At 39.1% G+C, this 27,864-nt stretch overlaps 1 protein-coding gene across 1 annotated transcript in view; it reads right to left on the bottom strand.

The window, feature by feature from the left end:
* LOC124594791 (ubiquitin conjugation factor E4 B) overlaps positions 1-27,864 on the bottom strand; it is a 286,207-nt gene that overhangs the window by 218,845 nt on the left and 39,498 nt on the right. Inside the window, exons 5-6 of the mRNA XM_047133209.1 lie at positions 25,016-25,168; positions 10,327-10,623 (exon numbers count right to left, since the gene is read on the bottom strand). Of these exons, the coding sequence (XP_046989165.1) occupies positions 10,327-10,623; positions 25,016-25,168 (450 nt within the window). The remainder of the gene's footprint in view (positions 1-10,326; positions 10,624-25,015; positions 25,169-27,864) is intronic.

Consider the following 27,864-nt stretch of genomic DNA (forward strand, 5'->3'; position numbering starts at 1 on the left):
GCAAGAAAGTGTTTCAGCTGTAGGGACCAAGAGAAGGAGATAAAGTCTTTAAGAAGTCCCACTTGGTGGAATTTGGGAGTGGGGCAAAAGGTGAGGCCTTTTCATAGGGCTGGTGCTTCTGTGAGGCTAAGGCTTTTGGAGGAAAGGTTCATGACTTTGTTTTGAGTCTGCTTATGTTTTGGATTCTGTATGGTGGTGGGAGGAAGTTTTTGAAGGTGGGGTAAATGTAGTACATATGCAAGGCAGGGTTTGTCAGCTATGAGGGGAAGTGGGGGAGGTTTGGAAGTTGTTGTAGAGGTGGTGGATGGTGGTAGTCCAAAGCAGGAGTAAGAAGTGAACAGGAAGAAGAGTTTTTTTGAGATGGCATTGTGCATGTCGCTCTAGTTCCTGGAGGGCAAGAGTTTCAATGTGTAATATGGGATCCAGGACTTTGGGACCACATAGGAGAAGAATTGAATTTTGTGGGTGGAGAGAAAATACTGCAAGGAGTTTTGAGCCTGACTGACATGGGTTTGTAGGACTATGTTGGTGAGCGTTAAGGAATGGCGAAATCTGAACAGATGTAGGTCATTGTAGAAAGAGTGGTTGCAGCCAGAGATGGGTAATTTGATGGTAAGGCCATTTGGGGGGATTCCATGAGCCACACAACAACACAGGAACAGTATGTGGGATTGGGTTCTGGCTAGGGATAAGGAAATTTTTCTGCAAGGATTGACGGTGGAGGATAAAAACGCTTAAAAATGTAGAAATATGTCTGAAAAAATATGCAAGAATACATCCAAACACAGATTTGGGGGGGGGATCACAAAAAGTTTGAAACGCATGAGGTATGGGAAAAATGAAATCTGAAGTAGTAGGCGGATAGTGGAAGGCAAAAACCAACTGATATCCATGTGAAAATACTAACGTTTTGGTTCATCCCATCTTCATCTCTTTCTTATTTCTCTGTCATCTGTTCCTGCAAGACTTCATCGACTGTCATGGCCTGAGAGGCAGCAACATCTTCATTAACTTCAACATACACATCAAAGCTAACGCAGCAGGTGTTTTCTACTTGCCCCTTTATTTGCCAATTTGCTGCCACTGTTCAGCTACAGTTCCTTTATTTTTTATAGTGATGTCTTCTGTACATATCCAATGCAAGCCAGCCTTCTTGAAGCAGTCTGAGATTGTGTTTTCTTTCATTGAATCCCAGGGGCACTTCTTACAAAATACTTGGTGTCATAGCTCACCCCCTTTCCAATTCAATTTTGAAGATAGACCAGCCCCTTCTTTACAAGAATCTCTTGTATTTCTGTTTCACACATTTTATAATGCCATAGCCAAATGGCTGAAGGTGGCTTGTACAATTGGGAGGAAAAAAACACTATGTTTATATTATGTAGATACGGTGTATCTAGGGGTTGCACTGCAGCCTGTTCAATAAAAAGGATGGTTTTGCTTTTTCTAACACCCAAACTTCCATCCCTGGCACGCAACAACTATTTGAATATAATTATTGTTACCAATGCTTTCAACTTAAGAAATACATTTACATGAAAATGTTCACACATTCTTCGGCTTTCCCGTTATTAGTGGCACCAACTTTTCTGTTCCATTTTCATTACAACAAAATAAGGACAGTTAGCCTCTACTAAATTCCCTCCATCCCATTTCTCTCTTATGAACTTGAAAATTTTATCAGGCGGAATGTGAAAAAATAAGCCTATTTCATCTGTATTAAAAATAGCATTGGGACTGTACCTTTTTATGATTGATGCAAATTTTTCTGTGAATAACAGTTTCAATGTTTACACTTTCAGTTTCACCTCTAACACAATTATACACGAAATTTTTTCAGTTCTTGAATCTTTTGATCTAACCATTGGATGTTTTGAAATCTGTGAGCCCTTCTTTAGTGCCAAATATATTGTTTTAACCTGAACCACAGTATCATTAATTGCAATATTCAAAGCACAAGCTTATTACATCCACTTCAATGGCACGTTTTCCACATCTGGAGACTGATAGTCACACCCTAGTTTATGACTGACATTTCCTTTTCCCAACCAAACATGCTGCTTCAATTATTTTTTGTTTGTTCACCATCTTACTTGACGTTCATATAGTTAATTTTAAGTTTTCATGCAATATAAATACACTTCTTGTGTGAATTTTTGTCCAGTTTCTGAATAAAGTTCCACTTTTCTTTGTATGTTAACTTACTCACTGTCTTTTTGTCCATCTTTTTGTCCTGACGTATTTGGTGGGGAAAAAAAGAGAGAGAGAGAGAGAGAGAGAGAGAGAGAGAGAGAGAGAGAGAGAGAGAGAGAGAAAGAAAGAAAAGAAAAGAAAAGAAAAGAAAAGAAAAGAAAACACCACAAACTGTGTCAGTCAAATTCCAAACAAAAACAAAGGACACCAGCTGCAGAGTTAAACACTAATAAATATTCAATTTATTGTTTGGCGATTACAACTTCATCCCTGCCTCCAACTGATGCTTGTCGGCAAAAGTCTGAAGTCTTCAGGGTTAATGCCAACCTATAAAAACCATTTCTGAGCTTCATTTCTACCATAGCAAATGATATGTATGATGTGCAAAGATGGTGGCACTGAAAAGCACTGTCTCTGCATGTTTTCTCATCGCACAGGCGCAGATGACCTACTTCCACCACTACCAGAACTCCCAGCAACAAAAGCTGCAGTGGGTAAACACTACTGATATGACCAAATTTGAAAACACTAATAGGGCAGGGAGAATGTATAAATGAATCGTTTTAACCTGAGTTTAAAGCAGCTGGGACTGGGACTCCCAAAACTGGATGTACTACTACATGGGAAAACATGGTAATGAGAGACATACTAACGCGATTCCACTGGATATGTAGATACTGGTAGGTCAATCAAGCTTGTACAAAATTTATATTTAAGAAGTAAGCCTACATTGAATGTAGAATGGCATCAATATATTACAATGCAGAATAGTAGTAGTAGTAGTACTTTGTGTGTGTGTGTGTGTGTGTGTGTGTGTGTGTGTGTGTGTGTGTTTTGTCCTTTTTAAGGAAACTAAAATAGTCCTTGTGTATAACAATACCCAATGAAACTAGTATATGCTTACCAAGTACTAAATTTTTCCCCCTCACATGTGTGTAGTTGCCTCATTACCAGGAAAACCAGGGAAACAGCCAGACACTCCAAGACTTCATTAAAATTACCTCCAAACCTTTTAGTGAGAAGCCTGACACTACACAAAATGTTAAAGTAAGTCTCACTGTCACTTAAAATAGAGGCTGGATCACCAGATAAGAAGAGAGATGTCTACTTGTCAGCAAATAAAATACACTTCGTTAAAATATGTTGTGCTTAAAGTGGTACTCCAAAAGTTCCATATATTGACCAATATCACTGGAAAAGGAAGTCGTGTGTTTATGGACGATGTCCTATTCTTAGCCTGATAACTCTCACTTTCTTGCATAATTGTGATTGGCAAGAGGTATACCGTGCTCAGGTTGTTAATGTGACTGTCCACAGCTTGTTGTTTGCTACTTTCAACCACCGACAGAAATACAACAGCATGCTAAATGATGCTACACCACATCACAATGTCTGTTCTTTGTCTCCTGGCACAAAAAGTGAAGCACTCATAAGACTTGGTCAAATGTTAATGTAACTCAATACACCCACACTGCGCATATAAGGGGCATGAACATCGCCAGATGTCGAGGGATCACTCTGAGACCTGACAAGAGTTTGATGGAGATGTCATTGTAGGTCTCCAATTGGCCAACTGGTTAAGTCACGCCATATCCAGATTTGTGAGGCAGTCTGCTGTGGCAGTGGGCCAATGTTCAACTGCATGGGGACATGAGAGCAGGCATACTCATACCAAGATTCTGTTCGGCTGTGTCTGACCACCACAACAGAGGATCGATGTATTGTGCACCAAGAACACTGTGACCCCTCCACCTCTGTGTCTGCCAACCAAGAACAAGTTATGGACTCACTGCACCTTTGTGTGTCATTTTACACCAATAGTTGGGAGGCTAGCAGCAGACAGACTAGGGAATTACTATCCCAAGCACAACCTGACATTAACACACCACTAACAGCTGTATTTGGAGTGATACCGTGACTAGAAAGCAGGGACTGCTGATGAATGGCCTCACTTTGTGTTCAGTGATGAATCGCGGTTCTGCATCACACTAGATGACCATCATTGGCAGTTATGGTGGCAACCTCAGGAGAGGTTCCATTCTTTCAGTATCTTGGATAGACATAGACTATGTGTTACTGCTACATGATTTGGTAAGCCATTATGTATGACTCCTGGTCACGAATGGTAGCAATTGAGAGAATAGTGACAGCAAAATGGTATGTCACAGACATCCTGCATGCTTATGAGTTACCTCTCACAACAGTGCCATTTATCATCAGGCTAACGATTGTCCAAACATGGCATGAGCCTCTATCAACTGTCTGTGTTATATTAAGGTACTCCTATGGCCACCCAGACCTGCCCTTGAACATGTGGGGGACCGACTGGGATCTCAGCTCTGTCCCAGTGCCTGTGGCCAGGACATCCTGCACCAAATACAACAGTTGTGGGCCATCTCGCCTCAGGAAAGGATATAATGGCTTAGTAACACCCTTCCCAACAAAATCAATGCATCCAGACCACAGGAGGTGCAGTCATACTAAATAAGTGGGCTCATACTGTCAAATCCTTTGTAAATTTGGCTCAATTTTGTAATCACCGCCCCATAGTGCTCAGAGCCATTTGTAATCACTGAAGTAGTATCACATACTCCCTCAACCTGTGAAGATTTATTTTGCTTCCTCCTCCCCTTCCAAGTGCTCTTTTTTTTTTTTTGTCAGGCAGTGTCCTTGCTTCCTGGAAGGAAACGTTTCACTGCTTCCTGATATATCCTGGTATTCAAGAGAATGCCTTGACATTGCATCTGTTGCACAGCTTCTTGAATTTCCATAAAACAGCTTTCATTGATTGTCAAGTGGCTGAAGCTATTGAAGAAATGGAATCTTAAGTATCAGTACTACTTTGCTGAGGTAACTCAGAACATTTCTGATGAAGATTCTGAATTTTTAGGACAGGACCAAGACAAAACAGTAATTTGATTAAACAAAAAACCACAGAAGTGAATGACATAATAAAAACATAAGTTTCCTCTGCCATTTTTACAGACTCCAATGAGTCTACACCATTTTGTGTACAGAACAGTTACCTTCAAGCTAAGTAAATTCTTGAGGGGAACCAAATGATGTAGGTATGAATGAACAATTCCAACTGAGGAGAAAGGCTTCCACACATAATGTATGAAAGTGCATCAATAATTTCAATTATTTCAGTTCAAATTACTTCTGTTTCTGATATTTTCTCAGTTTATAATCAATTCCTAGAAATAAATAATATAAATCAATTTTTTTGGATCTACATCATAAGTAATATCTAAAGTTCAGTCACAAAGGATAATATTTCAAACTCTAAATGATTTTTGCTCAGCTTAGTTAAAAGCTGCAAAGATGCAATTATTTCTGACTCATTCTTACTTTTTTTGCAGCTTCACTTTTTCCAGGGTGTATACGCGGACAAGAGAGGGTGGAGCGGTGGGCGAACTAAATAACTTCAAAAAGAAAAACTTCTCTGGATTTTCCATTTAAAAATAAACATTTTCCCCAGGTGAAAATACAGCATGCCCTGAGAGAAAACAATTTTTTTTTTCCATGTTACGAGACAACATACTTTCCCTTGGCGCTATAAAACTGATCAATCCTCAATGTCAGAGGTTTTATTCACTGGCCTAAAACTTCCTGGCACTTTAGGAAACAAAACCCAACAAAAGACAACACATTTTTGGAAGATCTTTCTATGCCTGGGAACATGTATATTGCATATTTTTGTATTACGAATGTATAAATATGGATTCCAAATACAGTATGGTAGCTTCTGAAGCACTGAAATCGAGACTGCAATGTACTTTTGTCAGCCAATTGTAGCTCGTGCCATGTGATCTTGCCAACCAATGATAGCAGATATTCCGATCACAGGACAAATGATGTAGTCAGCCAATAGCAACATCACTTTAAGTAGCACGATCACACAAATACAAAACATTAATGGCTTAAATTTATATACAGACAGTACAGTTACAAAAAAACAACACAATAAAGAAGCTACGGCTTCACATATAATATCGTTTGTAAAAAAAATTTTGTTGTTTTTTTCTGAGAGTGTGGTTAGGCAGGATCCTACGAGCACGGCTTGTATATTTCTGACAAGCACCACTGTGTACTGAACATATCATGAGTTACCTGGATGACTGCAGGTTCTGTTGAGCACATGGACTGTACTGCAGAAAAGCCAATTACACGTGAAATTAGTCATTAACTAATCTCGTACCTTATTTTAAGGATAATTATACTTTTTGTCATCACTATTGCCTAATTTGTAATCTATGGAAAAACTAAAATAAATATGAAAAACTAACTTTGAAGCTTGGTCTTTTATAGCGCGTGTTACCAGTCAAGAGATATCAAACACAAATGTGCTAGTAAAATTTTTAATAATGGCTAGTCTTCTGTGCCCAAAATTTTTCTAAGTGGATGCTCCTCAAAGTATTAAGTGAAGTCAAACACTCCATGATTTAAAATATTCATCACATATTCTCACACATAACATAATTGGTCTTGCATAAAAAGAAACGCACTTTGAAAGTAACTCTTCTCAAACTATCATTCAAAATATTTTGCCACAACCTTTTAGAAGTGTAAGCTGTTGTGATGTCATGCTCATCAAAAGCAATTTGCACAGGGTTCGTCTTAACGTCTTTGACACATTTTATTGTTGCCAGACACACATATGTACATTGTGTTTTGTTGTTGTAAATGGCACATTTTCTTTGCAACTTAAGTTTCATTTTAGTGTTATTCCCTCATTCTTCTTTCATTGCTGCAGTATTATTTTACAGTAACGGGCTAAAGTAAAATTCTTTGTTAGTGTGTCAATTCTCACTATCAAAATTACAAAAACTTAACTGAAAACTAAAACAATGAAAAATTCCAGAGTTTTAAAAAAATTCCTGGGTATCTTCCAGGTGAAAAAATTCCTAGGTTTGTCACAGGGCATTTACACTAGAGATGGGTTGTTCGTGAACGAACAGGTCCAAAGGAACGATTTCAGCAAGATGAACGAAAGGACCGAGGAACGAATTCCAAGAAACTGTCTTTCATAGTTCACTTCGGTCACAGCGGTCTACTTATAGTTCCCGGGAACGAGGAATGATCGCTTCATAGTTCACTAGTTCACTTCGGTTGCGGCAGTCACATCGGCAGTTCTTGTTCCAGCCTCGGTCGCATGCTTGTCTCATTCTCAGTCTCCCTCGGCCGCACTTGTCGTTCTTCACATGATCACCTGTCGCAGTTATGCTGCCGACTGCTCCTAGGTAGTTCAGTATCCAGTTGTTCATTTCGTTCACTGCGGTCGCCCATTTTACATGTGTTTCAAACTGTTCTTGCTACTAGTTCTGGCTATTCAGCGTCCATGACCAGTGATTAAAAAGTATTTTATAGTTACGTAAATTACATAAAAATTACGTTGTATGTCATAGGTACGTCTTTTCAAGCAACAAACGGGCATATCAGCTCACTTCATTATATCGATGAACAGCGAAAGACATACTAATAATAAGGCAAGTTTTTTTGTTATTAATATATTTTTTGATTTCATCGGCTTGATTTAGCAACTAACTTTCAATAATTTGCTTAATTTGTAGTGTAAGGAAATTCATATACAACGATTTTCGTGTATCTTTCATATGCAAAACATTACATTTAGGAAGGCTCTAATTATTTTTAAGTTTGATTGTTTCCAATTTGCATTACCTTCTGGTCTGGTTTCTTTGGGGGGGGGGGGGGGGGGAAGATAAGTGGGTTGGGGTTCATTTTGGCTCAGTAAGAAATGTCTTTCAAATGGAGAGGCAGTTTGATGTGCAGACAATGTGATGTAGACACCAGCAAATTGCAAAAGAAAACTATTAATGTTGGTTTGATAGACGACTCATTACTGGCCAGTTATTTAATGTGAGTAATTCCCTTGTGAATGTGAATTATTTTACATAACTGAACAGAAAACAAAGACGTTGCACTTGCTACAATCTTCCCTCGAAAAGGAAAGGTATAATACTACTAGTTGTGAGTGTCCGCAGCAATTTTTCCAAGGAGGGGGGCAAGGCTCTAAAATAGCCATTTTTGATATAAATTAATTGATCACTTTTGAGATGTGTCATGCTACCGGAACTCTCCGCTAAATGATGGATATCGATTCAATATTCATATTTATTATGGGTAGGTTACTTTGATACTTATAAGACAGGCGTGATTCACGATTACCTTCTTTGAAGTAAACCTTTCTGTGTTGTTATTTTGATTCTGGAAATGACACATTTCTCAAGTTGACGATCTAACATTATATCATTTTACGACAGCATTTAACATGTATTCAAGAAAATTACCAGTAAGTTGGGAAATAAAACAGCAAACTATTTAGAAAACATATTTTTATCAAGTACTAGTAACGTCAAACTGATACTGAAAACGAAGAATTTGAAGTAAGAAACTATCAGAAATGAGAATACTATTGATTATAAACAAAAATGAACCAGTCATAAAGAACCTTTGACTAATCTTTCTCGAAAGTGATAAAGTAGAAAATTTTTTTTAAGGCATAGCGCAATGCACATGGCATTCTGTTAAACAAAACATAGCTCTAGGAAGCACTACCTTTAGCTATTGTTGATTACGTTAAGAAAGCTGTGACGGGGAATTCGGTTCCACGACAGCGGTGAAACGCCTCATACGCAACTCCACAACTATATTTTGAAGAAGGCAATGAAGGAAGTTGGTACGGCACAGACAAGCAGCTATTTTCCATCTTTCTTTGATCCAAGGTAAAACAGCATGTTCATTGCTATGGAAAGCAGGCTGACTTACAACCGAATGAAACCTGCGCTCCATAATCGAGTGTCTGCTCTCATATTTTGTAAAGAGAATATGATAACTTCTACAATATTATTTTAGAGGTACAGGGTGGCACACGAAAAATCGGCCCCGCGTATTAGACTGCCCATTGTCCCCCAACAATCGTCATCTATTGTTTTGCCATTGTTGCTTGCATTAGCTTATTTGTTATTTCTTCTCTGCCTAATTATTACATGTTTATCTGTTTGTCGTATCTGCTTGTAACGGGTAACAAATCTTGCGTAATTGGCGAGCAGTCTGTACTCGGGGCCAGTTTTCCATGTGGCACCATATATATTATCTCCCTGCGATCAGCCACATAACGCTACAGTTGGCTAAACGAGTGGTTCTGCAGGATCATGAAAATTACTTCTACAAGTGTGTGAGAATTCTGTAATGAATAAAAACTCTGTACTCCATGGGTGAGGGAAGTGCGTCCTCTTGGAGCCCTCCATCCGTCAGTCACCTACACAACTAGTTTTCAGTTTTTCATAAGAACCATATACCAAGCACAAATGAACGGTGAACGAGTAAAAGTGAATGATTCCCAAAAAAGAACAATCAGCAGTGAACTATTTCTCAAGGAAGAACGAGTTTGCCCATCTCTAATATACACCCTGAAATCACATTCAGTATAGGCAAAATTACATTTCACTGGAACTTGTACTGACACGTATCTTATTATCCTCAAGAAACTAACACTGACTGGTTGAAAATGTGTCATTTAAAATCAACACTTAACTTTCTTTAAAGTGAAAACCTAACAAAGACTGCCTTTTCTGCCGATTCTGAAAACTGTTTTGTGACACATTATGGAAGTAAGGATGGATTAAGAGTGAAGATTATACATCATACAAGAACAGTGAGTATTTAACACAGTATTCCTCATTGTGGATGAAAAGCGGTTGGTGGCTATTGAAAAAAAGAGGTTACACTTAAACCACTTCACTTTTGGGGGGGAAAGGGGGGGGGGGGGGGGAGAGAAGACAACACTATTTTTTTGAACAAAAGTTCCGTAGGAGATGAATCTGGATCAGACTCAGGAGAAGTCATTAGCCCATTTACAAAGTTGAAAAAGGATGTTGTATCTCAACAAGGTGTTATAAAGTAATTACAAATCAAAATATGCACCAATAAATTAATTTTTACTTGGGAAAGGCTCTTATATGAACACCTCCACTAGGAGTAAGTTATGAAAGATAAATACCAAATCTAATCAGATGTTTAAAATAATGAACATCCACTATTTGAGGCACCAATTAAATTACTATGTATACAATGAGAACGACAGATGCAGATTCAGGCTCAAAGACTTACCTTTGGATGATTCCTTTCCTCTGTGGCTACTCTTGTGTAGCAATTGGTGAGATAACGTAGGGCACGTTCCTGGGGATCAGTCAGTGGAAGAGCTGGTGATGAACGTTCCTGCTGTTGTAATGGTGAGGAAGGAGGATATGGGCTGTCACTGCTGGATGCTGTGTGAGGAGCAGGACTTGCCAAGTCACCATCACGGTCTCCTTCTGTTGTTGATAGTCCTGACACTTCACTTTCTGGATCCTCACCACGCTGGCACACTATCACTAACACTTCCATTATGCACTGGTTTACTAAGTCCTGTAAATATTCAATTTTTTTTGTCTTACAAAAATTAACAAACAGCTCCTCACACAAACAGAGAGGGATTTGTATCTGTTGCAGCTGATACAATTAAAACATACACTAAACAAATGGTGATTTTTACCTAGAGTATTTTGGAGTAGTTCTGAAAATTTGCTTCGCTGTGTTTTTAAGGGTGCTGATTATGAATTTCAACTTTGTCTCCTCGGATATTCCCCGTAAATATAACAGAATATATCCTTAAAAATCAGAGTTTTTGTTCATAACTTGAAAATGGGCTCTTTCCAAGTAATATAATTCCATGTTGGATGACACAAAATTAAATTATCTACAATTATGAACCTAATGAATTTTCTTGTCTACTGCAGCATCTTGGAGTAAGCGTTTATGGAAATTACAGTAACTGGTGGTCCATCACTTGCTCAATATTTCAAATTTTTATCAATTCTGTTATTTACACAATAAAATATTCTTCTTTCTTTCTTAGTGGGCTATTCATATAATTGGTTTACTGAATTCTCTATCCACTAATGAAAATAAACATTAAAAAGTGTTGAAAGATAATGAGGAACTAGAACGATTTGCAGGGATAAAATATACATGTTGTCTAAATTGTGCCTGCAACATTATATTATAGACAAGATTAAATACATTGTTGTAGTTAAATATTTAAATGAAAGTAGTTTTTATTGTGGAAAGTCTGAGAAGTACAGAGTCCTCTCTCTCAACACCCTATGCTCGCCTACAAAAGGCATAGATGATGCTGAACCATTTCTTCACGCCAGGCTCTTATACTGTGAACCCCATTACTACCATGAAAAGACATTATGAGATGGTATCCATCAGGATTTCAGTGTCAACTTGCTAGGGTATATACGGTCTTCAGATAAAATGGCTGATCAAATATTACCACATTAGCCTCATGACGTAATCTTCCAGTCTTTTCCATAGCATACAAAAGCAAATGAAGTATTTGTCGTAGTTACTAAACCTGCAAAGGTTACTTCACAAGAAGAATCTTGGCTGACTTCCTCCAAAAAATTACTTCCACCATGGAACACTCACTAGGTTTTCACTTTCAATATAAAGCCAAAAGAAGTCAAGCATGGAACGAATAATAGATTACGAAGATAATTAAATATTACAAAGATCTTATACCTTAATTGCAACTATACCTACATCATTATTCATTTCATTCAAACACAGTTGTTTCCACTTATGGCCATCAAACACAATTTTATTTTTTTTATTTAATGTGATTGCAATTCTGAGTATCACCCACCTTAAGACAGAAATCTCGCATGCAAATATACACACAGGCATAAATATGGCAGTCATTCCAAATGAGTACAAACGGTGTTCAGGTCATACTATACACAAACATAAAACCAGGCAAAAACCACAACAGTAACATAATTTTCCACACTTTAATGGCTCTGCTTGACAGTTGAATACCAAATTTGATGGAGTTTTAAATAGCGGCAGTGCCTAAATGTATATTTGCATTTGAGATTTCTGCCTGAAGATGAGTAGTACTCAAAATTACAATCATACTAAATAAAAGAATAAAATAATTTTTGAGAGACACACGCAGTAACAATTATTCTTACTAAGTGCATAAAGGCTATGGACCCATTCCACAGCAAGCAATTCCATTCAAAACATTTTAGCTGACCAGTTCCGCAAGTTCCCATGAATTGTGCTGGTAGTATGGTCTTTGCTCAATGAATATTTTGATATGGAACAATTACATTTTCTGGAGTGATACAAACAACAAGAAATTGAATATTAAAATCTGCTTCCTGAAAACAAATTGAGAGAAGTGTTGCATATGAGCTTTCACAGGTATACTTATGACAGTAAAAGTTTCAGAATACAAACCCTTCCTGCAAAGTGAGCAAAATCCCAATACATAACTTAACTTTCAGGATTCATACTTCTTGTGAATTTACAGTTATAAACCTTCCTGCAATTATGAAAGAAATTAATTTGACATTACGTCACTCATATTACTGTGTACAACAGGGGTCGAATTTTTCTCCCATTTGTCAATGATCCCATGTTTTTTTCCAACACAACAATGTCAAGGGAAGGGCAAAATGTGTCCTTTCAGATGACAGTGTAATAACCAGTATTATGTATTAATGAAAGATTGAAAACTTAACTGAAGAGAATTTCTGTTGTCATGGAGAATCTGATATGATACTGACACTTGTTCTGTTGAAGAAAATAAATAGCAATTTATTTGGATACATCATTACTAGTATGCTGCTTCCTTACATTATAAAGAGCAGAGCTTTCCTCCCCCCCCCCCCCCCACCTCCCCCCTCTACGTGGAAGACACCTTAAATCTTATCCAGCAGTTTGTGCACAGAAAATTCACACTTCTCATTCTTGTTTTCGAGAGAGAAAAATATCTGTGTAGGTACCTTATACATTCCTGGAAGGACCAGTTCTTTCCTTTCTTCACTATATGATGAAGTATAAAGCTTCCTTATGCAGGAAAAACAACACTGGCTATCTGCTGATATTAAATCTAAAATAGCTTGTACATGTCACATTATGGTTTGTCTAACTCATAATTTGTGGTTTTAGTACATTCCCAGAACTTTAAAGTCCTAACACTGCACACAGAATTTTATTTAGCCATGGGAAATCACCTTTCATCATTCATTCACGAACTGCCGCAGAATCACAATCCACACAAAAATATAATTTTGATTGCAGAGAAACGTACAGATGAAAATAATTGTTGGATGTGACTGCCTTGTTGTTGTTGTTGTTGATGATGATGATGATGATGATGATGATGATGATGATGATGACGACGACAGTCATCAGCGTCCATACAAAGACCCAGTTTTTACACAGCCCAATTTTTTACGAAATCCAATCCAGCAATTGTCATGAATGATAATGATGACGACAATACAAACACCCAGTTCCCGGGCAGAGAAAATCCCCATCCCAGCCAGGAATCGAACCCGGGACTCCATTATCCAGAGGTAGCAACGCTAGCCACTAGATCACGAGCTGTGGACGGCTGCCTTGTTAACCCTCTTAACATGGGCTGCAATAAAATTTTCACTGATACGAGGGCAGTTCAGTAAGTAATGCAACACATTTTTTTTCTCGGCCAATTTTGGTTGGAAAAACCGGAAATTTCTTGTGGAATATTTTCAAACATTCCCGCTTCGTCTCGTATAGTTTCATTGACTTCCGACAGGTGGCAGCGCTGTACGGAGCTGTTAAAATGGTGTCTGTAACGGATGTGCGTTGCAAGCAACGGGCAGTGATCGAGTTTCTTTTGGCGGAAAACCAGGGCATCTCAGATATTCATAGGCGCTTGCAGAATGTCTACGGTGATCTGGCAGTGGACAAAAGCACGGTGAGTCGTTGGGCAAAGCGTGTGTCATCATCGCCGCAAGGTCAAGCAAGACTGTCTGATCTCCCGCGTGCGGGCCGGCCGTGCACAGCTGTGACTCCTGCAATGGCGGAGCGTGCGAACACACTCGTTCGAGATGATCGACGGATCACCATCAAACAACTCAGTGCTCAACTTGACATCTCTGTTGGTAGTGCTGTCACTATTGTTCACCAGTTGGGATATTCAAAGGTTTGTTCCCGCTGGGTCCCTCGTTGTCTAACCGAACACCATAAAGAGCAAAGGAGAACCACCTGTGCGGAATTGCTTGCTCGTCATGTGGCTGAGGGTGACAATTTCTTGTCAAAGATTGTTACAGGCGATGAAACATGGGTTCATCACTCCGAACCTGAAACAAAACGGCAATCAATGGAGTGGCGCCACACCCAATCCCCTACCAAGAAAAAGTTTAAAGCCATACCTTCAGCCGGTAAAGTCATGGTTACAGTCTTCTGGGACGCTGAAGGGGTTATTCTGTTCGATGTCCTTCTCCATGGTCAAACGATCAACTCTGAAGTGTATTGTGCTACTCTTCAGAAATTGAAGAAACGACTTCAGCGTGTTTGTAGGCACAAAAATCTGAACGAACTTCTCCTTCTTCATGACAACGCAAGACCTCACACAAGTCTTCGCACCCGAGAGGAGCTCACAAAACTTCAGTGGACTGTTCTTCCTCATGCACCCTACAGCCCCGATCTCGCACCGTCGGATTTCCATATGTTTGGACCAATGAAGGACGCAATCCGTGGGAGGCACTACGCGGATGATGAAGAAGTTATTGATGCGGTACGACGTTGGCTCCGACTCCGAATGGTACCGTGCAGGCATACAGGCCCTCATTTCAAGGTGGCGTAAGGCCGTAGCATTGAATGGAGATTACGTTGAAAAATAGTGTTGTGTAGCTAAAAGATTGGGAAATAACCTGGTGTATTTCAATGCTGAATAAAACAACCCCTGTTTCAGAAAAAAAAAAAATGTGTTGCATTACTTATTGAACTGCCCTCGTACATTGTTTCTGATATTATCTGTAAGCTATGTTTTCCCCTTGTGACATTCACCTTCCCCATCTTGCTTTACAATATGTTTATAGGTCTTCCTGTTTTGCTTCTGTCATTACACTTTCAGAACCCAATGCACTATTGTCTATCATGCTCCAGTGTATTGAAACAAATAAAACTCTTCAAATGCAACGTGAGAACAAGATTAAAAATGAAGCCTCATGAAAATGAGGTATGGCCAGTAGAGGGCGATGATGGGGGAAGAGAGAGAGAGTCAAACAAATGGGACTAGCGTGATGCTAGGAATACATAGGCTGAGAAACAATTAGATAAATGGATGACAGCAAATGGAGTGAATGAGAATGCAAAAAGAACAGTAAACAAGCTGATTAGGTGTGCACTTGCTCCAAGAAGACATAATGGACAAGTAAAATGGACAAAGAAAATTATGGAATCAAAACTGTAAGTTAATTTAGTCCTACTCAATTTAATGCTGACAAGTAATGCGGCTTGAAAACTGCAACAGTGTTTTCAGGTTGGGGGGAGGGGGGGGGGGGGGGGGGGAACTGCATTGTGTGTCTTTTCATGCATTTTTTTTCCATTTTTGTGAACACTTGAGATGGTAACAGTGACATTTATAATCAGCACACCAAAAACTATAAAGGCTAAAATTTTCAGAACTTCTCTAAACCTTTTCTTCACCAGATCCCTTTCCAATCACCATTATAAGTACTTCAATAATTTGAATTAAATACTGTATTTATCCAATTATAAGAGCTGGTTTTCTTCTCAAAATGTGTGATTCAGAAATACAAGGTCATAGTACATTCACAGATTAAACTATTGCTACTGAGATCAACATCTCTATTTTGCATAATAGATTAATATGGGAGTCATCTTGAATTTACAGGGAATACTTTTGCAATTGAGGCTACAAGCAGATTTATTTTGAAGAATTTGGAAGGGTTGGAGTGGAAACAGCATCACCAGCTTGGCTGAGAAATGGGTCAAATATGGGGAGAGGAGTCGTGGGTGTGCAGGTAATTTCATTGTGCTGCCAAACATACTCCACAAAAGTATAAATTTATGCTGGAGACGTTGAAGGTGTAAATAGGGGATACTGGCATACTTAAGTCTTTCATGCAGCAATGCTGCCAACACTCACCTTGAAGTATGATGGGAATATGGGAATGAAAAGGGGGGGGGGGGGGGGGGGACAGCTGTTGCTACTACCCATGCAATGAAAGAGCAATGAGCAGACAATATGTATGTAAGTAGGAGACAAATATAGATGTGAAATTCGCTATGTATTCCGCTGTGTCCTCAGATCCCACTATAACAAAAACCTTGGAAATCTAACCATATTTGCGGAAACAGCCAAATATTTGTGACAACCAAACAGCTGTGCTTATAGGATGATGATGATGATTAAAGATATAGATATCATAGATGACTTGCTTATACAGTAAGCAAAAAGAAAGTGAAGATGAACATTAATGTAAACCATTTCTTTTTGCTATTTTATTCCTCCTTCTATCGTCAAGATATAGACAATCAATAAATGGTGTTGATCTGTTAGAATATTTTAAAAATAAATTTTCTCATGAAGCAATTTTTCTTTAGGTCATCTTATATTCAGGTAAATGTAATTGCTAAACTACAAAAAATATTTAATGTTTCTAATCCAGTCACTTACATTAATATGCTACAATCTACATTTATCACAAAGTCCATGCAACAAGTTGTTTCACAAGGCATCATAACTGATTAACAAAAGCGCTCACATAAATTCAATTATAATCGAATTAAGGACCAGGAAGGGGGAACAACAAATTCTGACCCTTTGTACACACTAAAAAGAAGATGACAATGAAGAAGTAGAAGAAGAAGAAGAAGAAGAAGAAGAAGAAATGGTCTACAACAAAGACATCCAAATGGGATGGTAGATGTGATGTACATATACAGACAAACAAACCATTACAATTTCAGAAAAACTGGATGATTTATTCCAGAGAAAGGCCATCACAAATTAAACAAGTCAATAATGTGAATGCATTAGTCCACCTTTGGCCATTAATGCAAGCAGTTATTCAGTTTGGCATTGACTGATGAGAGTTGTTCGATGTCCTGAGGGACATAATGTCAAATTCTGTCTACCTGGCGCGTTAGATCATCAAAATCCTGAGCTGGTTCAAGGGCGCCCATAAGGCTCCAAACATTCTCAAATGAGGAGAGACCCAGTGACACTACTGGCCAAGGTATGGTTTGGCAACCAAAAGACAAGAAATAAAAAGTCTCGCTGTGAGCAGGCAAGCATTATCCTGCTGAAATGTAAGTCTAGAATAGCTTTCCATGGATGACAACGAAATTGTACATTGAATATCATTGACTTGTCACTGTGCTGTAAGGGTGCGACAGATGACGACCGAAGAGGTCCTGCTATGAAATGAAATGACACCCCACACTATTACTCCTGACAGTCGGGCTTTTGGAGGGCAGCATCCAGATTGGTATCCCACAGTTGTCCAGGACGTCTCCAGATACTTCTTCACTGGTCATCGGGGCTGAGTTTGAAGAGGAACTCACCACTGAATACAATTCTGCTTCAATCAATGTGATTCCAGGCTGAATGTGGCCAACAGCACTGGAGACGTCAACAGTAGTCGGCACAAGGAGCGCCTCGAATTCAGCACCCTTTCTGTGAGCTGCCTATTAGTGGTCACTGAAGCAATAGTGGCATGTAAGATCTATAACAATGATGAATCCAGGGCTCTGACAAGGAGAGGTACGCAACAATGGAATCGGCTTTTGAGAACCATCTATACAGTGATGTACGTTAAGATCCTAGGTATCACACATTGAAACCATTCATCCTGGTGGACTGTCGATTATGAGTAACCCAGTAAAAATTTATGGAGTTTCATGTGATGGTCTACAGTGTTAACACGCGAGCAGTGGACACTAAAACTGTCAAGTTTTTATATTGTCATTCAGTGTTCTATTTAAATTGCCATACATCATACTGCATTCAATTTAACAATATCAAAATATACAGTTTACCCGTGAAAGTATGTAGTTTATTATGTTGTACCATGGTGGTAAGTTCCTATGGGACCAAACTGCTGAGGTCATTGGTCCCTAGGCTTATGCACTACTTAATCTAACTTAAACTAACTTGCGCTAGGGACAGCACACATACCCATACCAAAGCAATGACTCCAATGTCCGACAGGGAGGGGGGCAGGGCGGTGGAGGAGGGAGGGGGCGGAGGGTGGTGGAGGGGGGGGGGGGGGGCACGAACTGTGGCGAGGCACCTCAGACTGCATGGCTACCCCATGTGGCATTACACCATGATTGTCAAACTTATTGGCTTTAAATTGTTTACAAGTGACAAAATAAAAAGTACTTTAAAAATTATATAAATTTGATTTTGCTTCTGTACAATTAACACTACACTTAATTTAAAGAATGCTAACTAATGTCCATAAAACCTATAATCTATACATATTTCTGAGTAAAATGACAAAAGAACAATGAAATTTTTACTATTTTTTACAGAGATAATGAATGTAATAATCGGATAGTAAATTACAGTCTCCTTGATGTACACAGTTGTGTATCACCTAACATGTGTTTTGGAGCATAATACATTTTTCCAAACCATGGAAATTCCTTAGCTGGTTTTGTTCTCCAGTATGGAAACAATGTAGCTGTTTGGCAGGTCTCATATTCAGTATGACTGCTACAAAACATCTTACCTCAGCTATTGTGACATTCTTCCATTTTTTATATGGGCTGGACAAAGTAGCAGCACATTTGTATATACATAGCTTAGTTGAGCAATTTGTTTCAGTGATAATTATTGAAGTAATGCTGCAGTGAAAAATAAACTGAAATATTCAATTGCAGAAGATCTCATTGGTGGCATTTGCTATTGTCCAGGCACCTTGTGAAGTGGATGCGGTAGTGGTTGTTGTGTTTCAGGTGCAATCACTTCAGTGTAGTGCGTATTTTCCATTCTGTTTACACTTTCAGTCAATATATCAGCAAGAAGATCACTATCATTTTCTGAACTGCTTTCAATGAAATACTCTGTATCACTCATGTTAAAAAAAAAAAAAAAACACACACACACACACACTCACAAATTTCATTGTTGGACACATTTGAAAAAAATAAATCATGTAAGCAAATGAAATATAGAAACAGAAAACATTAACTTAGAGAAAAATAGCATAGAAACAATATTAATTAACAATACTGCACAAAGACAACAGTGCCCGAAGAAATAACAACATGTAAACAAGTATTACAAAGCATATTGTCAACAAATGAACAGCACACTAGCAGAGTTATTGTCTGTCGATACATCACTGCAGTGACACTTGAAAGTTGATAACTGTCGATGTACATGAAAATCAAAATGTTGAGCATCAATACTGAGCACCCTAACTGTATCGAGTTCAAAGGCTTAAAAAGGAAATGTTATTCAGCCTGGTTGCATAGCACAATGTTTGTAGCGCAAACTTCATATGCAAGATGACGTAGGTCCGATTCTCATCAAGTGCTCTGAAATGTCATATTTTTAAATCTTTATCGAAGTGACTTTCATCATTATTTTAATTTATATTCCTTTGTCACATCATTTCTGTCACTGTATTAACTTTGTCAACTGCTCTCATTTATTCTTCCCACCATTCTTTTTCCTAATTGGAATCTTTGTGCACAGGAATTTAATTATTTTTATTTATCTATTATAATATTTAATCAATTGAACATCTCAATCTATCGATTAAAAAACAAGATGAAATAGTGTATTTATATTGACGGTGCAATGGTGTCAAAACGTCATTTTCATTACAAGATGTACTTTTTCTTGAATGGTAATTGTCATACAAACATTAAAAACATAAAAGACTTACTGCACTACTGACAAAATAATGCAAATAAAGATGTATATGAAAGAAGGTTGGTTAGTTGGTTTGGGGGACCAAACAGCAGGGTCACTGGTCCCATAGGATTAGGGAAGGGATGATTCCTCTTAAAGGGCACGGGTGATTTCCTTCCCCCACACACTTTCAAAGGAACCATGCCGGCATTTGCCTAAAGCAATTTATAGAAATTACGGAAAATCTATGTTGTTCTCCCAAATGCAAGTCCAGTGGGCTAACCACTGTGCCACCTCGCTCAGTACGAAGGAAGGGATTATAAGTAAAATCAAAACTCAACCACAATGAGGAACAGAAATAACAAATGCAATAACATGGACGAAAATACAGGACAACAAAAGAGAAGAAATTAAATCAATGTTGATAAATTGAAAGAATTAAAAGCACACACAAAAAGATTCGAAGAGGAAAAGAATTACAGGAAGAAAAAATGAGAGCAATTGAAAAAGTTAATATGGTGATGAAAATAATGACACAAAGGAAAATAATTTAAAGTCACACTAAAACCAATTAACTGGAAAAAAATGATCAAAGTCATTTTGATAAAAATTAAAAAATAAAAACAGTTCAAAGCACTTGGTGAGAATCGAAATCACAAACTCTTACGTATGAGGCTTGTACTATGATCATTACACCATGCAAGCAATCTGTTTAATGTTTCTTTTTTAAATCTGTAAACCACCTTATGAAATTCTGACCTTTTTTTGTCCTGCTCACATATGAGGGTCACTAGGGTGAATGGCTGCAGGGTGTGACACCTGGGACCATAACATACATCCCATATACCGTATTTACTCGCATCTAAGCCGCACTCGATTCTAAGCCGCACCTGAAAAATGGGACTCGAAATCAAGACAATAATTTTCCTGAATCTAAGCCGCACCTGAAATTTGAGACTCGAAATTCAAGGGGAGAAAAATGTTTTAGGCCACACCTCCAAATCGAAACAAAGTTGGTCCATTGTAATATGAGACACAGTTTAGGTCGAATGAATGACGATACAGGTAAAGTAGTTTGGTTCGAGTCGTAAGCTTAGCAGTTGAGCTTTACCAGGTAGCCATTGCTATGCGTCAGACACTCCGTCCGTATTTATACGGGTACCCTTCCTTTTTCACGTGCTTCGTCTGGTTTGAATCAATTGCTTATTTTTCTTCGATCTGGTAAGTGCCGTTCTCTTTGTTATAGGTGTTTACGTCACTCTAAGCTGAAAATGCATTATTGTACTGTGTCATGCATTGTTTGTCGCATTCTGATAACGGGTGTTTACGGCCTGTCAGCGCTCGCGGCATGGCTTGCTTTTGTGCACACTACCGCCGCTTACTACTAAAAAAAAAATCGTCTCATTAGCAAAACAATGGCAAGAGACTGCTATTTGTTGTTACACTGCTGCTTTCTTTGATAATGATCAACAAGAACCAAATAATAGACTGCGGATGATAGAAGATGTTCTGAACGAGAGTTTAGCGAAAAAGTGCCATGCTTCATTTCTGACTGTAGCACTATTAGGCATAAGAATAATACAAATATAAACATGACATGATATATACATTCTTCCGCGTTTGCTGTTGTCTCACTCTAGTTTCGTACTTTATTAGGCAGACAGGATTTAAATGAGATAGCAGCAAACACGAAAGAATACATGGCAAAATGTTTATATTCATATTATTCTTATGGTGAAGAGAGTACTACATGTGATTCACAACTCCTAAAAGTTCCTATTAGCAACCATCTCTTCTCACAGGTAGGAAAAAATTCAGAACGTAGAGTTGGCCAAATTGACAAACATCTCAAACAGTTTTGCCAGTTGGATTTTCGTAGTACATTGAAATGCTGCTACGTTCGAAGATGAACAACACGGAATTTGTATTTACTTTGTTGGATAATGTATAAAAAGCAGTGGTCGAAACTCGGGGCAGAGAAAAAAGCTCGTCTTCCACCTTTTCTTAAATTTGTTTACTGACGCAGAGGTTTTGGCGCCAGTATTTATCTGTGTGCCTGCAAAGCATGACAGTGTAGCGCTACATATATTCGGTGGCAGAAGTTAGTAGTGGTGGCACCTACCAACATTTTTCAGAACTTCCGCTTACTTTGCACTCGATTCTAAGCCGCAGGCGGTTTTTTGGATTACGAAAACCGGAAAAAAAGTGCGGCTTAGATTCGAGTAAATACGGTAGGTGATTTCAAGAAGCTGACAGGGACCTCTCCTTGTGAGTGTCTCTCGTTCTGTCATCTTGCTAGTTGGACAGTTTTCTTCTTGATGCTGTGTTCAGCCAGGGTTCTCCCATTCCTGCCAACATCATCAAGTAGTGGCATAACTCCAATTCAAATGTTAAGTGGTTTGCCAATTACTCCAACTGCCTTCTTTGAACCCAGCTACATGTCCTGTCTTGGACACATCCTCCCTCATGTGCTGAAATCCGCGTACATTATTCACGGACCTTTCTGTGAGGCTTAGTTACTGTCCAGCTAAGTGCACACATTGAAAAATCACAAAGACTTTATGCCTTAGTATCAACATGTCCCTTGTTCATTACCCTTGCTAGCTGTGCGAGGAAACTGTGTTACTGCATCACACATTCATCCATCGGCTGGAAAAGCTCACAGTTTTCAGTTTACACCTGTATAAATATCAATTTGTGACCAGTTTTCATAACTCCTTTGTGGTGTGTGTGTGTGGTTTCTTTTTTTCTTTTTCTTCTTAAGAGTGTATTTGTTACATTTTAATAATGCAAAGGAAACTACATTAGTTCCACAATGCAGTTCTATTTACTGAAATAATGTCTTGTACTTAACACCCCTCCCCTTTTGCTGAAATCAAAAATCAAATTATTTACTTCCAAGGTTTTTTCAGAGCTGAGCACATCATCTTGCATAACTGCAGGAGCCCTACATTTCCAGAAAAATAACCATTCATTCAAGTGATTCTACTTTAGTTGAAACATGACAAAGTCAACTGAGGCAAGATCAGAAGAATGGAGAGGGTGCTCACTGCAGTTAACTGGTCAGTAAAAGTTTCTGAGCAATTTACTGGAGTGTTGTCTCAATGAAAGAACAAAATGCTTTTTCTCAGTGTCCATTATAATTATCCGGGCTGTTATGCCGTGGTTGGTTGATGAATTCTGTGTCAATTCCCAACATTTTGTCTACGACTGCGGGAGACATCTTCAAGGGGGTCCGTAGCTCAATGGAAGGTCCAACACACCCACTGGCTCACTACTGACTGCCACTAAATTCTGTATCTGCGCGCTCCTGTGCCGCAGCGTGACGTCACGTGTTTTGAAAACGTTCAGTGCAATTGGCCGCTGTCCGTCGCCGTTGCCATCACCCAGTAGTGGACGGGTGGTACACATCTTCTTTAACACCGGCATCCATATACCGTTTAATTTCACGCCCTCCTCCTTTCGACTGAAATTATTAGGGTGTTTAGCGATTTAGATTGCCTCCCTGTAGAGCCTTTCGTAATATCCGCTTGTGGCCGCCAGTACTTGCGTCTCCTCGAAATGAATATTGTGGTTCCCTGCCTGGAAAGCATGTTCCGCAACAGCTGATCGTTCCGTTTCTCCTCTTCTACAATTGCCCTTGTGCTCTTCCAAACGTTTAGAAACAGTTCTTTTAGTGTTACCCACATAAACATCTCCACAGCTGCATCGGATCCTATACACTCCAGCTTTTTCCAACGGTTTGTGAGCGTCCTTGGCAGGCTTAAGGTATTCCTGTATCTTCCTGGTGGGCTTGTAAATTACAGTAATATTCCGCTTCGTCAAGATCCTCCCTATTTTTTCCGTTACATTTTTAACAAACGGCAGGAAAGCCTTAGATTTTGCAGTAGCCTGTACGTCACTATGATTTATGCATAGCTGCCTCAATGCACGTTTTATTTCGGCGGATGAATATCTGTTCTTCATTAGTGCATTGCGGATATGTTCCATCTCAGTGTCAAGCAACTCAGGTTCACAAATATTTCTAGCTCTGTCCGCTAACGTCTCGATAACAGACCGCTTCTGTTGTGGGTAGTGGTTCAAATCCCGGTGCAAATAACGGTCCGTGTGCGTGGATTTGCGGTATACTGAGTGGCCCAAACTACCATTTTCGTTTCTCAAAACAAGCACATCGAGGAAATGTAATTTGCCGCCATCTACCTCCTCCTCCATTGTAAACTGAATTCTCGAGTTTATACTATTCAGATGTTCATGGAAACGGCATAGTTCCTCCCTGCCATGTCTCCACAGCTCAAACGTGTCATCCACATATCAGAACCATACATTTGGTTTTTTGCTGGCAGTACCTAAGGCCTGTTCTTCGAATTTCTCCATAAAGATGTTTGAAATTACGGGACTTAGGGGGCTTCCCATAGCCACACCATCTGTTTGCTCATAAAACTGTTCATTCCACTCGAAGTATGTGGTCATCAAACAACACTTAAACAGTTCTGAAATATCGGCAGGACCAATTTCAGTTTTATACACAAAAGTGGAACTGCTGACATACTGGCTTCCAGCTGTATTGTTTCTATCAATTATGGAAAATTGTTAACTGCAACTGTTGAGAGAAAGGAGGCTTTCTTTACTCTTACATTACACAACCCACCTGTCTTCCATTGAGTGTTCCATATTCTTTCTTGTGAGCAATGAAGAAGATTGACCTGAATGAAGACTATGACTCAGACTTGTTACTCCTTCAGAACCCTACAGAAGAGCTGCTTAAGTAATGTCATGTGGACAGTCTTCTCCAATCACTCTAGAAATTTCCTTGAAGTATAAAACTGTTAGCCCTCAAAGCACATCATAACACACAAGATTGCTTGAAACTTCCTTCACTGTGACGTCACTTGGTGTTAATGATTAACAGTTATGGTACAGTTGAAAGGAGATACAATCTTGCTAGGTAGCAAATATCAACAATTAGAAATAAACAAATAAAAACTGAATAAGTGCCAATTTATTACAGCACAACATAACTGTCCCCAATTTAAAGTAACACAATTACTGAGAAGCATTGACAACTGCAATTCAGCTAACCTGGACATTGATATTGTCAACCTCTTCAATGGCAGCTGCTGTTTCAGGAAGATAAATGGCCTTGTCAGTCTTCTCCTTCCATGATACACACAATACTCTTGACACCGTAGCATGAACTTGATCATCTGTTATGTCATTACAGGAGCTAGATGTCTGGAATATAAACCAAAAGAAAAGAAAACTGAATAACATGTAGATCTCAAACACAATGTTATATAAATTTCCTGACAGTTTGTAATTACATGCCAGACCACAGTTCAAATTAGGACATTTGACATTTACACTCTCAACCAAAACAAATGGCTCTGAGCACTATGGGACTTAACTTCTGAGGTCATCAGTCCCCTAGAACTTAGAACTACTTAAACCTAACTGACCTAAGGACATCACACACATCCATGCCCAAGGCACGATTCGAATCTGTGGCCGTAGCGGTTGCACGGTTCCAGAATGTAGCGCCTAGAACCGCTCGGCCACTCCGGCCGGCCACTCTCGACCAGTTTAGGTGCGAATTCATCCTCAGAGTCCATGTGTCACTTGTGCTTAAAGTTGACTGTCCTTGTAGAGGGTGTGATTTAGTAGAAAGACAATGTGTCTTACCATAAGACTATAAATGTTTGCAAATGCTGGAAGAGAATAGAAAGACAGTATTTTCCTTGGCTCCAAATTATCCATATCTTAACACCTCATAATATCTGTGGGATCAGTCGTATCATTTACTGTGAAAATTTCCCACCATGCATTCCCAACAAGCTGCATAAAGCACTGCTCTTAACATGGCTCTAAATACTTCCTCAGCCCTATCACACCAAACTGACACAGTTTCAATTCATACAGCTGCTATGCGTGCTGCAAAATGCGGTTACTCTAAATGGATACTGGCAACTGGTTACAATAAAACTGTGTGTGTGTGTGTGTGTGTGTGTGTGTGTGTGTTTGTGTTTGTAGTTTTTGTTAAGACGGCATTAAATTTATACAAGACACTGACAGGCAGAACCAACTACACCAGGAGAGGAACAGTTACATTGAAAACATCCACTGGCCTCCATCCTACAGTACTCTGATGTTTTTATCAAATACTGCCAATAAATCATTTATGTAACTTTACTCATAACGCTCTGCTGGTTATGTAAGGGCATTGTCAAAACACATTTAATATAAACATTAGAATTAGGTAGAATTTAAATCACTGAGTCCAAATATTCTGACAAATTGTAGAAGGAATGGATAATGAGGGTATTCTTTTACTTTGTTTTTGTATGCCTGAAGATTTTCAATTTCATGTCTTTTGACTGCTGGTATCCTGTAATAGACTTTTGCCCCAGCACATAACTGATGAGCCAAAACATTATGACCACTTGCATGATAGTGTGTTGGGCCACCTTTGAATGCAATATACCAGATAATCAATTGCATGAATTCAACAACACCTTAGTAAGTTTCCAGAGGTGCATGGTACCAGATAGAAAATAAGCACAGGTCATGCAATTTTGTAAATTACGGGCTGGTGGGTTGCTGGGCCAGATGATTTAACAGTATGTTTCATCAGGCACACATCAGGCTAATCAGGTGGCCAAGGCACCACTGTGAATTGACTGCCATGTTCCCCGAACACGATACCACAATTATAGTTTTACAACATGGACACTTATCCTAACTTATCCTGATGGAAAATGCCATCGTCTTCAGGGAACACATCAAACGTAAAGGGATAGAAATAGGTCTGCAATTAATATTCACTTCGTCCACACCTGTCATGGTGCCTTAGACTACTATCATATGTCTTATGGAAGCCTATGAGAATGCCCCCCACTGCATAATACTGTCCCCATTGTCCTCCATCCATGGCTTGTTGCATGCTGCACATTCTGAGCAGCCGTTCAACTGCATGATGGCGTATCTGTACTGTGGCATCAATACCGTGTAACAAGAAATGTGAATCACTTGATCAGGTGTCACTTTTCCACTGATTCACAGTATAACCTCAATGATCCTGTACCAAATGCAACCATAATTGATGATGTCTTAAGGTCAACTTGGGAACAAATGGAGGCTTGTCTTTTGCAGACACCCATATTCAGCAATTTGTGCCGAGTGATGTGCTCCACATGACTTGTGCTTGCACCAGCGTTGTATTCTGTAGTCAGATCTGCCACAGCCTGTTGCCTATCCTGCTTTACACAGTAGGCTCTGTGATCAGGCAAGGATGTCGAACATCTGACTGCCTACTGGTGATTTCACTGTCCTTCAAGCGCTCTGCAGAAATGCTCATGAGAGTAGCACACTTATAGCTCACTAGCTTCACCATAGCAATCCGCCACTTTGACTGGATTTTGTAAAGCCTTCTCCCATGAACCATGGACCTCACTGTTAGTGGAGAGGCTTGCGTGCCTCAGAAATATGGATAGCTGTACCATAGAGCAATAGAGGGGTATCTGTTGAGAGGCCAGACAAACCTGAAGAGGGGCAGCAGCCTTTTCAGTAGTTGCAGGGGCAACAGTCTGGATAATTGACTGATCTTACCTTGTAACATTAACCAAAACAGCCTTGTTGTGCTGGTACTGCAAACGGCTGAAAGAAAGTAAAAACTAAAGCTGTAATTTTTCCCGAGGGCATGCAGCTTTACTGTAAGGTTAAATGATGATGGTGTCCTCTTGAGTAAAATATTCCGGAGGTAAAACAGTGCCCCATTCAGATCTCCAGGTGGGAACTACACCAGATCACGTCATTATCAGGAGAAAGAAAACTGGTGTTCTACAGATGGGAGCATGGAATGTCAGATCCCTTAATTGGGTAGGTAGGTTAGAAAATTTAAAACGGGAAATGGATAGGTTAAAGCTACATATAGT

The sequence above is a fragment of the Schistocerca americana genome, chromosome 2, assembly GCF_021461395.2.
Source record: "Schistocerca americana isolate TAMUIC-IGC-003095 chromosome 2, iqSchAmer2.1, whole genome shotgun sequence".
In the NCBI taxonomy this organism is placed as follows: Eukaryota; Metazoa; Arthropoda; class Insecta; order Orthoptera; family Acrididae; genus Schistocerca; species Schistocerca americana.